Here is a 13,666-nt window from a genome sequence, read left to right as displayed (position 1 = left end):
GTGTGTATATGTGTAGAATGTATCATCCGTGTATATGTGTGTAACAGTAAAAACTGTATCATGTGTGTATTTGTGTAGAGCGTATCGAGTGTATATCTATAGAGTGTATTATGTGTGTATATGTAAGGAGTGTCATGAGTATGTATATGTATAGAATGTATCATCTGTGTATATGTATAGAATTTATCATGTGTATATATGTATATAGCGTATCGTGTGCATATGTATGACATGTATCATGTTTGCATAAGTATAGAGTATATCAAGTGTGTATGGACTGTGTCATTTGTGTATACTGTATGTAAGAAGTGTATCGTGAGTGCATATGTATGGAGTGTAACGTGTGTATATATAAAGACTGTATCATGTGTGTATAGGTATAGAATGTATCATGGGTGATTATGTATGGAGTGTATCAGGTCCTTTCGTTGTATGGGTTCATCAACTCATGGAAGTAGCTCAGTGGTAACGTGACTAACCTTTCCACGCCAGAGATCCGGGTTCCATCCCAGACCCTAATATGAGTGTATATGTGAATACGAATGGAGTGTAACTGTGTGTGTGTGTATATGTGTATAAGTAAGGAGTGTATCACGGGCGCATATGTATGGACTTTGTCATTTGTGTATATGTTAGAAGTGTTTAATGAGTGCATATGTATGGAGTGTATATGTAAAGACTGTATCATGTGTGTATATGTATAGAATGTATCATGTGTGCTTATGTATGGTCCTTTCATTGTATGTGTTCATCAACTCCAAGTAGCTCAGTGGTAACGTGACTCACCTTTCATGCCAGAGATCCGGGATCTATCCCAGACCCTAACATGAGTGTAAATGTGAATACGTATTGAGTGTAACTTGTGTATCGTGTGTGTGTGTATATGTAAGGATGATGTATCATGAGTATGTATAGAGAGTGTCGTATATATATATATATATATATATATATATATATATATATATATATATAGTGTGTTATGTATAGAGTATGTATATGGAGTGTTTTGTGTGTGCATATGTATAGAGTGTATCATGTGTGTATATGTATAGAATTTATCATGTGTGCTTATGTATGGAGTGTTTCAGGTCCTTTCGTTGTGTAGGTTCATCAATTCCCAGTAGCTCAGTGGGAATGGGACTCACCTTTCACGCCAGAGACCCGGGTTCTATCCCAGACCCTAACACAGTGTCGTGTGCACAGACTCTTAAATGGGCAGGTGCTCATTCACGCTAGGTGAGGCGGTTGGTAGTCGCGGAAATCACGCTAAGTGGTGGGGGTAATGGTCGCGGGACTCCATAAGTATGGAGTCTATTGTGAATATATATATACATTTATACACACTCACGATACACTCCAGTTGAAGTCTGAATTATTTTTTCTTTTTTAAATATTTCCCAAATGATGTTTAACAGAGCAAGGAGGTTTTAACAGTATGTCTGATTAGTTTTTAATAAAAGAAAAAAAAATTTAAGGTCAAAATTATTAGCCCATTTATGCTATATATTATAGTCTTCAGAACAAACCATCATTATAAATTAACTTGCCTAATCACCCTAACCTGCCTAGTTAACCTTATTAACCCAGTTACACCGTTAAATGTCACTTTAAGCTGTATAGAAGTGTCTTGAAAAATAGTAAAATATTATTTACTGTCATCATTTCACAGATAAAATAAAGCAGTTATTAGAAATTAGCTATTAAAACTATTATGTTTAGAAATGTGTTGAAAAAAATCTCTCCGTTAAACAAAAATTGGGGGAAAAAATAAACAGGTGGGCTAATAAGAGCCGGCTCATAATTCTAACACTTCAACTATATATATATATATATATATATATATATATATATATATATATATATATATATATATATGTGTGTGTGTGTGTGTGTATGTGACATTCACAACGAGTGATGTTTAAATCTAATTTTAACTCATAGCACCACCAAGTGGAATAAATGACTACATACTGCACTTCTTAGAGATGCAGAGATGAATTATAGGCTGATGCGTACGGGCTGTATTAATATGATATGTAAAGAAAACGTGAATGAACGAATCAACACTTAATGAGTTAATCGAAAGTCACCAAAATGTGTCAAACGCTGTGGGAGGATAAGTTTGTAGACAGATAATGGCCACTAGGAGGCGCAGCTCGTAACATCCCGTCATTGTTTATTCCAAAATGACGGAAAACAGCGCGTCGCCGGAGGATCCCTGGCTAAAAGTAAGCAAAACTAGTCACATAAAAACCGTCTATTGATTTTATACAACCCTTTCCTTCAAAATCACCCTCGCTACGCGTGTCTTTTAATCGCTTGTCCGTAGGGTTTGGTTTCACTCTCTAGCTCAGCTGGCTAACCTTAAAGTTCAGCAAGTCAAAGAACAATTATCCTCCTTCCCACATGACCCAAATCTGTCTTTCCAGTGCTGATATTGAAAACAAATCACTGCAGAAACAAAACATTTATTATTCTGAAGGTTTATTTAATTAACAGACTATTTGTGTTGTTGATATTACTAAGGAAGCTATGTAACAAGATGTGCAGGATTTGAAACCGCTAAGCTAACTTGCTTGTTGGCTACATTGACCATATCTGGCTGTGTTTCAAAACGTATGTAACTGCCTATCTAGCCTGACAGTTTATTAGGCACCGAAAACTCGTTCGAACCACCGAACCGACTCCCTTGAAGGACTCGATTCTAACAGGTTCTTTCTTTTGTTTTGTTTGACCCTTTTTTTGCTTTCTTTGTTGTCCCTTTTTAACGTTATTCTCTTCATACGCACTAAATAAAGTACGCCCTCATTTCCACAGGCTGTAATGGCACTGTGACAATATGGCAGTGATTGCTCAATCTGAAAGTTTTGAGACACATTATGTATGTAGATGAAATATCTGCTTTTAAAGGGGTTTATTTGGGACACTTCACAGTAGGGAGTTAGAGGTGTCCTAGATAAAGGTGTAAGACAGGACAGGTCACTCAGGCTGTGTTTGGGTTGGTTATCAACATCAGTGTGTCTTGTTTTGACTGTTTTTCTGTTTGTCTTTCTTCACCTCCTGTCACGATGTCTCAGCAGACGGATGGCACCTTCAGTGACAACGGCTTTGACCACAGTGAGTAGACCAATTATTACTTGAGTCTCAGTTATCAGTCTGCCTTTTCCAACCAGTTTATTTACCAAGATGAAAAATGACTTGAAATCATAAACTGAAATCATAAATGTTATTAAAGCAAGCTGTCTTTAATATTTCTAGATATATATCTAATGTCATGCTACCTCTGCTTTTTTGATACTAGTATTTTCTGAAGTACTAGTACTTATAGACACGTGCATTTCTACTTAAACGTTGAAGAACAAAATCCCCCCTCTCTCTTAAAACAAAGTTTTGAGGACTGTCCTGCTCTTAATGTTTGCGATTAATTTTTCAATGAAGTGAACTGTTATTCAGTAGTTTTGCCAGGAAACATTTTAGCGCTTTTGTCATTTATTCATGATTAAAAAGTCTGATGATAACTTGTGTTTGTTTGAATGTTTTTTTATTATGTTTCTTATATTTTATTTTGAATTGTTTTTGCCATAAAGATAGCTTATAAAGCTGACATGGCATTAAATAAAAGATGTGATAAGATACGACACTAGTGCTCATTAATTTGTACTTTTTAGTAGATAGTAGTGATTTTCATTAGATAATACCTATTAAAGTATCTGTTTAATAGGTACCAGTATGTAATGAGGAAGTACTAGAGTCTAATAATAGAAACTAGTGTCAAATGATCTTCAATCAGTAAATAAAATATGTCACATATTTGGAATACATAGTTGCCAAAACTAGATGTTCATACTAGTGAAAATAGATCCCCATATAAGTAAATGGAAACAATGTTAAATTAGATTAACAATAGCCCCCCTGTTTTTTTCCCCTCAATTTCTGATTAACGGAGAGAAGATTTACTCAACACATTTCTTAACATGATAGTTGTAATAACTCATTTCTAATAACTTATTTTATCTTTGCCATGTCAACAGTAAATAATATTTGACTAGATATTTTTCAAGACACTTCTATACAGCTTAAAGTGACATTTAAAGGCTAAACTAGGTTAATTAGGTTAACTAGGCAGGTTAGGGTAATTAGGCAAGGTATTGTATAACGATGGTTTGTTCTGTAGACTATCGAAAAAATATATAGCTTAAAAGGGGCTATTAATTCTGACCTTAAAATGTTCTTTTATTCTTTTATTCTAGCCAAAAAAAAACAGATAAGACTTTCTTCAGAAGAAAAAATATTATCAGACATACTGTGAATATTTTCTTGCTCTCTTAAACTTAATTTGGGCAATATTTAAAAACGAAAAGAAAATTCAAAGGGTGGCTAATAATTCTGACTTTAACTGTATATATAAATCTGTGAAGCACTAGGGTTACAAGGTTATTAGTTCTATAATAGCTACTTGAAGCTAATATATTAATAAGAAACATGCACGTATGAAAATTAACTAATTTTATCTATCTAAAAAATGAATACAAGTATTAAAAAGTTTGCTTTGTACTGTCAAATATTGTACTAACCAAACAACATATTTATTGATATATTTACACTTTCCATGACGTCCATATCTCTAGGTTTTTTTGCAGAGAGCGCACGTAAAGGAAGTTTGGTGTCTAGAGCCAACAGCATCGGATCCACAAGTGCCTCTTCAGTACCAAACACAGGTGATGAGACTACTAATCATTCAGTGTCAAACATAGCCATTCGGTGTGTGTATAAAACTCTTTATTTACTCTGAATTTCTCATTGTTTCCTGTTATCAGAATCACAGGGATATTCATTATTCACCTTTCACTGTGAATGATTCATCCATGCATGCGTTTTATTAATTCCCTTTTCCTTCTTTTATTACCGTCTTAACTGGATTCTCCATTTGGTGATTTGACTTCATGTATATTTAAATACATTTTAAACAGCTGACTTGTTAAAATCTTTTTTGGATATTTTACGTGAATAACAGAATGGATGAAAATGTGTCAATGTTTCCTTATCATCTGCATTTTAAGATGGACAACAATATAGTTTTGCTTCAGCTTTTTGTGTGATCTTTATGACCGCTGATGGCTAACAGATATTTGTTCCTCTCATTGGTTTAGATGATGAAGACAGTGACAACAGACATGAGACGCCTTATAAAGAGTCATATAAAGACCGCAGGAGGCACGCACACACACAGGCAGAGCAGAAACGCAGGGACGCCATCAAGGTATGAGTGACGCTTTTCAGGCAAACAGAGACATGGATAATAGTAGCTGACAAAATTTTTTGCTTTATTAGTACACTAGTATGACAAACTAGGGTAACCAGTTTGGTTCGGATTCAAAGTAGAAGGATCATTCTTTTTGTAATTGACTTTAAAATACATATGCCCAGTCTTAAAGGGGAAAAAAAGGTGATTAACGTTTTGAGAATACAATAAGTAGTTTATACAACTGACCCTGTAAAATTGTAAGAACAATTTAATTATAGCACAGAATGTAACATAACTGCCAAAGACTTTTATCTTTGCACTAATTAGGGACCAAGCACCGGAATTGGAATTGCTCCGTTTCTTCTTCTTCTTCGAAATGAATCATGATTTCGAGGGTCTAAACATGCTCGAAACCTCACGAAACTTTGCACACGCTCCAGAAGTGGCGAAAATTTATGTTTGTTATAGGTTTCGGAAGTGGGCATGGCAAAATGACTCGACAGCGCCACCTTTGCACATTAGACGGACTAGCCCCCGAGCTACTATTCAAGCACACATACGGAAATTGACAGACCTGCCTGAAAATTCACATTCGATAAGATTCCTCTCCTGAAGACATCTACATGCCAATATTGAGTCACAGTCATAGCGCCACCTGCTGACAGAAGGAAGTTTGGCAAAAATGTGTGATTTCTGAGTTTTTTATATATATTTATCAGCTTAATATATTATTGTCCGCTGTACTTTGTCATCCTGAGACCACCGGGCAGCGGTGAGCCTGGGTGCGAGGTCCCTTTCATTGCTGCTTGCAGCTGTAATTTAACTCGTGTTTACTAGTTTAAGAAACACGATAAATCTAAAAAAGAGAAAAAGGTTTCACTTTCATTTAAGGTGTCCATATACATGTTCCACTACTTACACGTACGTACACCAATTATAAAAATGAGTTAGTTATGCATAATTACACACAACTCACCTAAATCTAGTAGGTACATGTAATTAAATTGATATGTACAACAGTAGTTACATGAATATTTACACTGTAACATGGACACCGGAAAATAACCAAGAAACTGAATCAAATAAAATCAAGAAAAGTTTGTTGTCATTTTATGGCTGCTCTTTGGAGGGGACCTGAGTTGGATCATTATTATTATAAAAACTATTATTGCTACTATTATTATTATTTTAAAGCTCTATGTTTGCTGTTGTACGTTTGTTGATGTGTTTTGTTGATTTGCATCATTTGGCCCCCAAAAAAAAAAAAAAAATCAATCAATTTGACAATGCTGTATATTATTGCTACTACCAATAAAGTTAAAGAAATATTAATATTGTAACATGTCAATGTAAAAATAAAGAGTAAGAATCATTTTTATTTTAGCAGTTTTAAACCTATGTAATAATATTTATATTAGATCTTAATTATTTTTTTTACACCATCAAGCTTTTATTTTGCTGGAAAACTACAGCGAGATTGACACATTAGATTCCCAAGTGCAAAATCCAAACTCTTTGCAGATACTGAGATGACTTGTGTTTACTGTGGACCAAGCCATTGAAAACCCTGAGTAGCTTGCGTGTAAAAGAGCACAGTTCTGCATGTTGCAAGTTTAACTCCCTCAAATAATCTCCATGGATCTTTAATCTCACAGAAAGGCTATGATGACCTGCAGTCTATAGTGCCTACATGCCAGCAGCAGTCAGACTTCTCCATGGCCACACAAAAGATGAGCAAAGCTACAGTCCTGCAAAAGAGTGAGAACTTTCAATACCTATTTATATGCTGTTGTCATCTTGTGTGGAATGAAAAAGCTCAGCAACTTTGTATGTGTGTGTGTATGTGTGTGTAGCAATCGACTACATTCAGTTTCTCCACAAAGAAAAGAAGAAGCAGGAAGAGGATGTTTCCACACTTAGGAAGGAGGTGATGGCGCTGAAAATTATGAAAACGTGAGTAGTTGGTTATTTAGAGGGGGGCCGGAAACATTTTAACAGCTCATGCAGACAAGTATAGATTCAGTTACTCTCCTGTAGGACTTTTTTCAGGTTTCATAAGGCTTTATCTGACACCACCTTTCTTCTGTTAAGAAAGATAACATAACAAACACCCTTTAGGAGGCGTTTACACAACAAAGGTTTCAACGAAAAACAACAATTTATAAGCGTTTTCCTGTTCGTTTACACAACAACAGCATTTTTGAGGACTAAAAAAGGTTTACAAAGAGGAAGTTTTTGAAAACGCTGCCATTGTCAAGTCTGTGTAAACGCCTGATAAAAAAATCTTTAAAATTTATGACGTCATGTGTGTGAATAGTATGCATTTAGGGTGGTGTACTTTAAAGACAAGCACAAACAATCACACAACACTGACAGAGTATGTGGAGGTGTTGTTGTTTGCCAACAATCCAAAATCAAAGTGTCGATTTACTTCAGATTACAACAAAAAGTGGAGACACATCTTACACACACTGCAAATTTTATGTACACACCAGCAGCAAGCTGCCAATGACCTGTTGTCACTTCCTTAAAGGTAGTACTAACAAGATGACGACACCAAATACTGGCCAGCATACGTAATACAGCCCGTTTGTAACTGTGTAAAGCCGTGGTCACACTAGAGTTTGAGGTTGCAAAATTCTGTCGTTTAACGCTGCAAAACTGGGCAGGATAAAGCAAGATGATTAGACATTAAATTATGGAGCAATTGCTTGCGTTCTGTACTGAAAAGTCACGTTTGGAATGGATCTTTTATTGGTCTCATGCAGTCACGTGATGGGATTTCACAGGTCAAAGTTCACTGAACTTTTGAACGCAGCGAATCTTGTTGCACAAGCTTGCGTTTCTGGTCTGTTGAATTCACATGTGTTTGAAAGGAAGTCTATGGGGAAAAAGTGCAGTGTGGCCATGGCCTAAGCCTAGTTTACACTACAGGATTTTAAACATCGGCAGATCGCTGTGCCGTTCACACTACATGACTTGATTTTGTGTCTTTAAATCGCTGTTGTTCACACTATGCAACACTACGTAAATGATCCACAAGAGGGGGGGGGGGGTCACACACTACATGATCTGACAACAACTCCTTCCCCAACAGCTCAGTCAAACACCACCAATGAAATGTTGAGGGAGAAGCCAGCAGAAAAAGCTGAATTCTATTGGCTGCTTGTGTGCTGATAGCACCACCGACAGTTCTCTGAAAGCTTTAAAGGGGATGTTTAAAAACATAGGCAGCCAGTTGATGCATCAGCAGATCAATCGCTCATCTGTAAAGCGAGGTCCAGATCTTTGCTGGTGTTCTAGTATCTTAACTACATATTTATAGGCTTTATTACCAAAAAGGTAATACTTTTTAGGGTAATGGTGTCATCAAATATGATGACAGACATTCAAAGCTTAATTTTAATATCTCAATAAAAGCTTTGAATGTAAATACGACGTGACAGTATGACATCTTATATGAGAACGGTCAGAATGAATGCTATGGTAATTGTAAAAGTTATAGAATTCTAGTTCCACTGTTAATATTCTAGCCTGTTCTGAGGCGAGTGCATCGATGTACATTGTGGCCAATCACAGACATTTCTGTTGAGCTCCTGAGCACAACGGCCATTCAGTTCATGCTGATATGCTCTCTCATTGGCTACAGCTCGTCACTACATCTGACCGCACGTGGGGTCAAGTCAGCCGACTGCTCTGGAATATTCAGCATGCTAGATATCGGATTTTCATCTGCGAGGTGTCGGCGACGCGTCAGCGAGCCTCTGTGATGTGTTGTTCAATTATTCACACATACAGACTGCCAAACACCCCCAGATTTTTGCCCGATCTGTCAGCGAGCTCGTTAACTTCCAAATCGGGCTCAAATCAGGCTTAATTTTGTAGTGTAAACTAGCCTTTAAAAGTGGATCGTTTTGAAAAGGTTGTCATGCAAGGAAAAACGTTTAGTTGATGCTTCTCGAGCAACATTGCTGCTTCTCGTTTACTTTCAATGAAGTGATGTCAAGTATTGCTGAGTTAAATTATGGGTCCATTAGGTTGCATTGGGCTAGTTGCTCACTTACAACTTTTCAAAAACTTTCAACTTTTCAATCCCCATTGCAGGTATCACCCAATCAGATCAAATCTTTATGCAAATATAAGTGCAGACACTAGCCAATCAACACAGAGAACAGTGCTATATCAATATGGAGGAAAAGCTGATGATCATGGTTGGTAATCACCCAGTGCTTTATATCTGTGTATACATTTCAACACTACTACTACCATGCTTTTTTGTGTCAGGGTCCAAGCTGGATGCCATAGGCTATCGTCAATTGCGTCAATGTGAAGCTTTAGACACACCCTCCATCAAGCATTAAACCCTTTAGACCTTTGAGGGAGGGAGATATTTAGAAAAAAAAAGTCTATGTTCACATGTGTCTAACAGGCAGACTGTGTGGTTTGTTTCAGGAACTATGAGCACATTGTGAAGGCCCATCAGAATAACCCTCAGCAGGGCAGCGAGCAGGTTTCAGATCAGGTGAAGTTCAGTGTTTTTCAGAGCATCATGGACTCTCTGTTCCAGTCCTTCAGTGCCTCTGTGTCGGTCAGCAGTTTTCAGGAGCTCTCTGCCTGTGTCTTCAGCTGGATAGAGGAACACTGCAAGCCACAGGTGCACAAGCTCACACATTTAAAAGGATAGTTCATCCAAAAATCCAAATGTACCTGCTATCTAATCACCTTCAAGTGGTTCAAAACCTTTGAGGTTTTTTTTAAACACAAAAAAATATGTTGAAAACCTGTCACAGGTGTTCAGCTTTCTTCAAAATATCTTCATTTGTGTTCAGCAGAACAAAAACAAAAGGCAAACTGGTTTGGATCAAGTGTAGGATGAGTAAATGAAGTAAATGATGATGAATGGTTATTTTTGAGTGAACTATCCCTTAAATTTGATACATTTTCAGTTTTATGAAGCAAATGTTTAAGAATTACTATAAATAGTAAATATAAATCATTATTATTAAATAATTTTAATATAAAAATAATTGTGGTTAGAGATTTCCCCAGTCTGATGTATGAAATAATGCATGTTTGGTCAATTTTCTGGTAGAACATTTGATAGAAGTGGCAAAATGTTAGTTTTAATCTAAATATTGACCATAACTGTACTCAAGACTCCACTATATTTTCAGTTATTTGTAATTTTCTCAATATGGATTGTGAAGAGCTTTGATATATTTTGCACTTCTGTTTATATTGTTTATATTTACCCTTTCTACAAAGGCAACATTTAGCCTAATTTTTTTGTTAATTAACAGCAGATTTAAAGGCACGATATGCAAGATTTTTCATTAAAAAATTTAATAAATAAATGTTATTAGCCCCCCTTTGAATTATTATTATTATTTTTAAATATTTCCCAAATGATGTTTAACAGAGCAAGGAAATGTTCACAGTATGTCTGATAATATTTTTTCTTCTGGAGGAAGTCTTATTTGTTTTATTTCGGATAGAATAAAAGAAGTTTTTAATTTTTTAAAATCCATTTTAAGGTCAAAACTATTAGCCCCTTTAGGCTGTATTTGTTTTTGATAGTCTACAGAACAAACCATCGTTATACAATTACTTGCCTTATTACCCTAACCTGCCTAGTTAACCTAATTAACCTAGTTTAGCCTTTAAATGTCACTTTAAGCTGTATAGAAGTGTCTTGAAAAATATCTAGTAAAATAATATTTACTGTCATCATGGCAAAGATAAAATAAATCAGTTATTAGAAATGAGTTATTAAAATTATTATGGTCAAAAAATGTGTTGAAAAAATTTCTCCCTTTAAACAGAAATTGGGCAAAAAATAAACAGGAGGCTAATAATTCAGGGGTGCTAATAATTCTGACTTCAACTGTATATATAAACACTAGAACAGTGTTATATATTTTGCTTATATACATTATGCCAAATGATTCAAAGAATGATTAAATCCAGAGAATTTAGCAATAGTGACAGGATCATGTCCTGTGTCCTAAAAATAAAGTTTTTTTTTCCAACAGCAAGAAAGTTTTAATAAGTTGTGTTTTATTAGACTGCACAGAGCAATTTATAACAGAGCCCTAAAATATATTGATCATGACTGGAGCAGGAAGCTGTGGACAGTGGCATAATAAAAGCTCCACTGCTTTCATTAGCTAGAGCAGGGGTGTCCAAACTCGGTCCTGGAGGGCCAGTGTCCTGCTGAGTTTTGCTCCAACTTGCTTCAACACACATGCCAGGAAGTTTCTAGTATATCCAGCTTGTTCAGGTGTGTTTGATTATGGTTGCAGCTAAACTCTCCAGGACTGAGTTTGGACACCCCTGAGCTAGAGGCTTCAGCGCCTTTGACCCTTATGTAATACTACCATGACAATAAGCCTTTAATACTAGACCTCATCCATGAACATGATTTCTGCTGTCCCATAGGATGTAATGAAAATGGCAACTCCCATGATTCCTCATACATGCTGCATCCCAATTCGCATACTTATACTACACCCTAAAAGTATGTACTTTTTTTTTTTTTTTTTTTAAGTTTTTTAAAGTCTACCTTATTGGACAGGCAGCAGCAGGATAATCTCCCATTTATGAGTCTTTCATGCAAAAAAATCTTCTCAGGTCTTTGGATAATTAAGCGTTTAGACGTTAATGTCCAAACATATCTTTATGTAAGTTCAGTATTGTTGTTGAGGATGAAATATAACACGGTTTAAATAGGTTTCAGTTGGCTAGATATTAATGAACAGTAATTCAAACATCTTTACTGAAGCCTCTCTACTTGGTCTCGCATGTCCACCATGTTTGTAGTTTTACACTTTTCATCACCGTTTGTAGTCCTAATCAAATTCACGTCCAACGCGCAATGTATTGTGAGCAGTATCAGCGGTTAGACTATGGAGGTTCTACACTCAATTTTTTTTTTTTACCAGAAATAGTAAACCATCCGGGAACCTTTGGCATACTTTTTTTTCAACATACTACAATTTGGGACATACTAATTCTATTTTCAAATAATATGTAGGACAGATAGTATGCGAACTGGTTTCCCAGTAATGGGTTGCAGCTGGAAGGGCATCCGCTGTGTAAAACATATGCTGGATAAGTTGGTTCATTCCAACCTGAAGAATAAAGGGACTAAGCAGAAAAAAAAATTGAGTATGCGAATTGGGACGCAGCATTAGTCATAAACTAGGCCTTTGTTTGTTGTGAATATACGCCCTCTAGTGGCAAAAATGACAGTGCCTTTAAATAACTTTTGAAAATGCCTTAAATGAGCATGTTTTGTGTTTCTGTATTGTTGACAGACGCTGAGAGAGTTTGTGGTGACTGTGCTGCAGCAGGTGAATGGTCAGCTGTATTGAAGCAGTCAACACGTCTGTCCCTCAGGCTAATATCTTATTCAAGAAAATAAAGACACTTAAATACACACACACACACACAAAATACAGCAGGGCTCAGCACACTACTGGACTAGGGAGCGTTGAAGAACTCTGAAGAAATGAAGCAGTGTCAAGTATTGACTGATGTTGTGAAGCAGTGATTCCAATCAAAAAGTGTGCAAATGCAATAATTTAGCCACATTTGTCAATATATAACTAGTGATTTAAAAGGTACTAAGAGGGAAAACATGTTTGAGATTGCATATTCTGTTTCCTCGTACACTTTTAGCTTGTTCTGTGTTTTGTTTAGTCAGTGTTTTCGAAAAACACCTCAGTCCTTAAGAGTAATCATATCAGTTCAGGTTGTTTTTCCTCAGTATTTGCATGTTCACAGATAAAACAGCATCCTGACAACACCAAATGAGAACTGTCAAATACCGAGGTGTGAAATGTTTCTCAATTTGCTCGATTATAAACTAGACAGCTGCCTGTGAATGATAAAGCTTGGTGTGTTGCGTTGGATTATCACCTTTACCTCATGTTTTCCAAAGCACAGCTAGGTTTTGGCCTTTGCGATCAGCTTAGTGCTGGAAAGGGGAGCTGAGAGATCTAGTTACACTGTGATGTATCACTGGCAGTTGGTTTTTACATCCAAAAACAGCTGTCTTGTACGCTTTAAAAAAAAATAAATAAGTCAGGCGATGCTGAGCCATCTTTCCATTTTAAGCATTTTGGTTCCTCTTCTAAGCTACTGTCTTTGGGATGCTGTGACCAAAGATTGCAGTGCCTACGCACAAATAATGGAATATGAACCTCTTATTATCATGTGATGTTGATTTTTGTTCAGCTGTGTTTGTCGCAATTATGTTCAGTGTTTTATTCAATGTTTATGTTGATGGTTTAAGCTCTTGTGATCAGTATGTGCTGCGTAAGCTATCACTGAAGACACGCAGATGCCTTTTTGCATGGTAGCAACTTCACACGGTGTGACCGCCCAATTCTATTTATATTTATGATGTTAATTAAGGCG

General features: G+C 36.2%; 1 protein-coding gene across 2 annotated transcripts; it reads left to right on the top strand.

The window, feature by feature from the left end:
- Nucleotides 1–2,149: 2,149 nt before the first annotated feature.
- On the top strand, nucleotides 2,150–12,787 carry mlx (MAX dimerization protein MLX). Of its 2 annotated transcripts, none has more exons than XM_056453911.1 (8): nucleotides 2,150–2,228; nucleotides 3,078–3,117; nucleotides 4,629–4,718; nucleotides 5,151–5,260; nucleotides 6,901–7,003; nucleotides 7,099–7,198; nucleotides 9,698–9,899; nucleotides 12,562–12,787. In XM_056453911.1, the coding sequence occupies exons 1-8, from the start codon at nucleotides 2,187–2,189 to the stop codon at nucleotides 12,616–12,618; spliced, it is 744 nt and encodes a 247-aa protein (XP_056309886.1). In that variant the 5' UTR covers nucleotides 2,150–2,186; the 3' UTR covers nucleotides 12,619–12,787. The 2 variants fall into 2 exon arrangements, with proteins under 2 accessions (XP_056309886.1, XP_056309887.1); XM_056453912.1 differs by having other exon boundaries at nucleotides 2,164–2,228; nucleotides 3,081–3,117.
- The last annotated feature ends 879 nt before the right edge of the window (nucleotides 12,788–13,666 follow it).

Source organism: Danio aesculapii, chromosome 3 (assembly GCF_903798145.1).
Source record: "Danio aesculapii chromosome 3, fDanAes4.1, whole genome shotgun sequence".
Classification (NCBI taxonomy): domain Eukaryota; kingdom Metazoa; phylum Chordata; class Actinopteri; order Cypriniformes; family Danionidae; genus Danio; species Danio aesculapii.
Note: the sequence above shows the minus strand (reverse complement) of the source record. Positions and strands in the feature narration are given on the sequence as shown.

Excerpts from the sequence above, each read along its gene's own strand:
- mlx (XM_056453911.1), top strand. The coding sequence starts at position 2,187 with ATGACGGAAAACAGCGCGTCGCCGGAGGATCCCTGGCTAAAA. Across the intron at positions 4,719-5,150 it reads CTCTTCAGTACCAAACACAG|ATGATGAAGACAGTGACAAC; the intron begins GTGATGAGACTA and ends TCATTGGTTTAG. Across the intron at positions 7,004-7,098 it reads AGCTACAGTCCTGCAAAAGA|CAATCGACTACATTCAGTTT; the intron begins GTGAGAACTTTC and ends ATGTGTGTGTAG.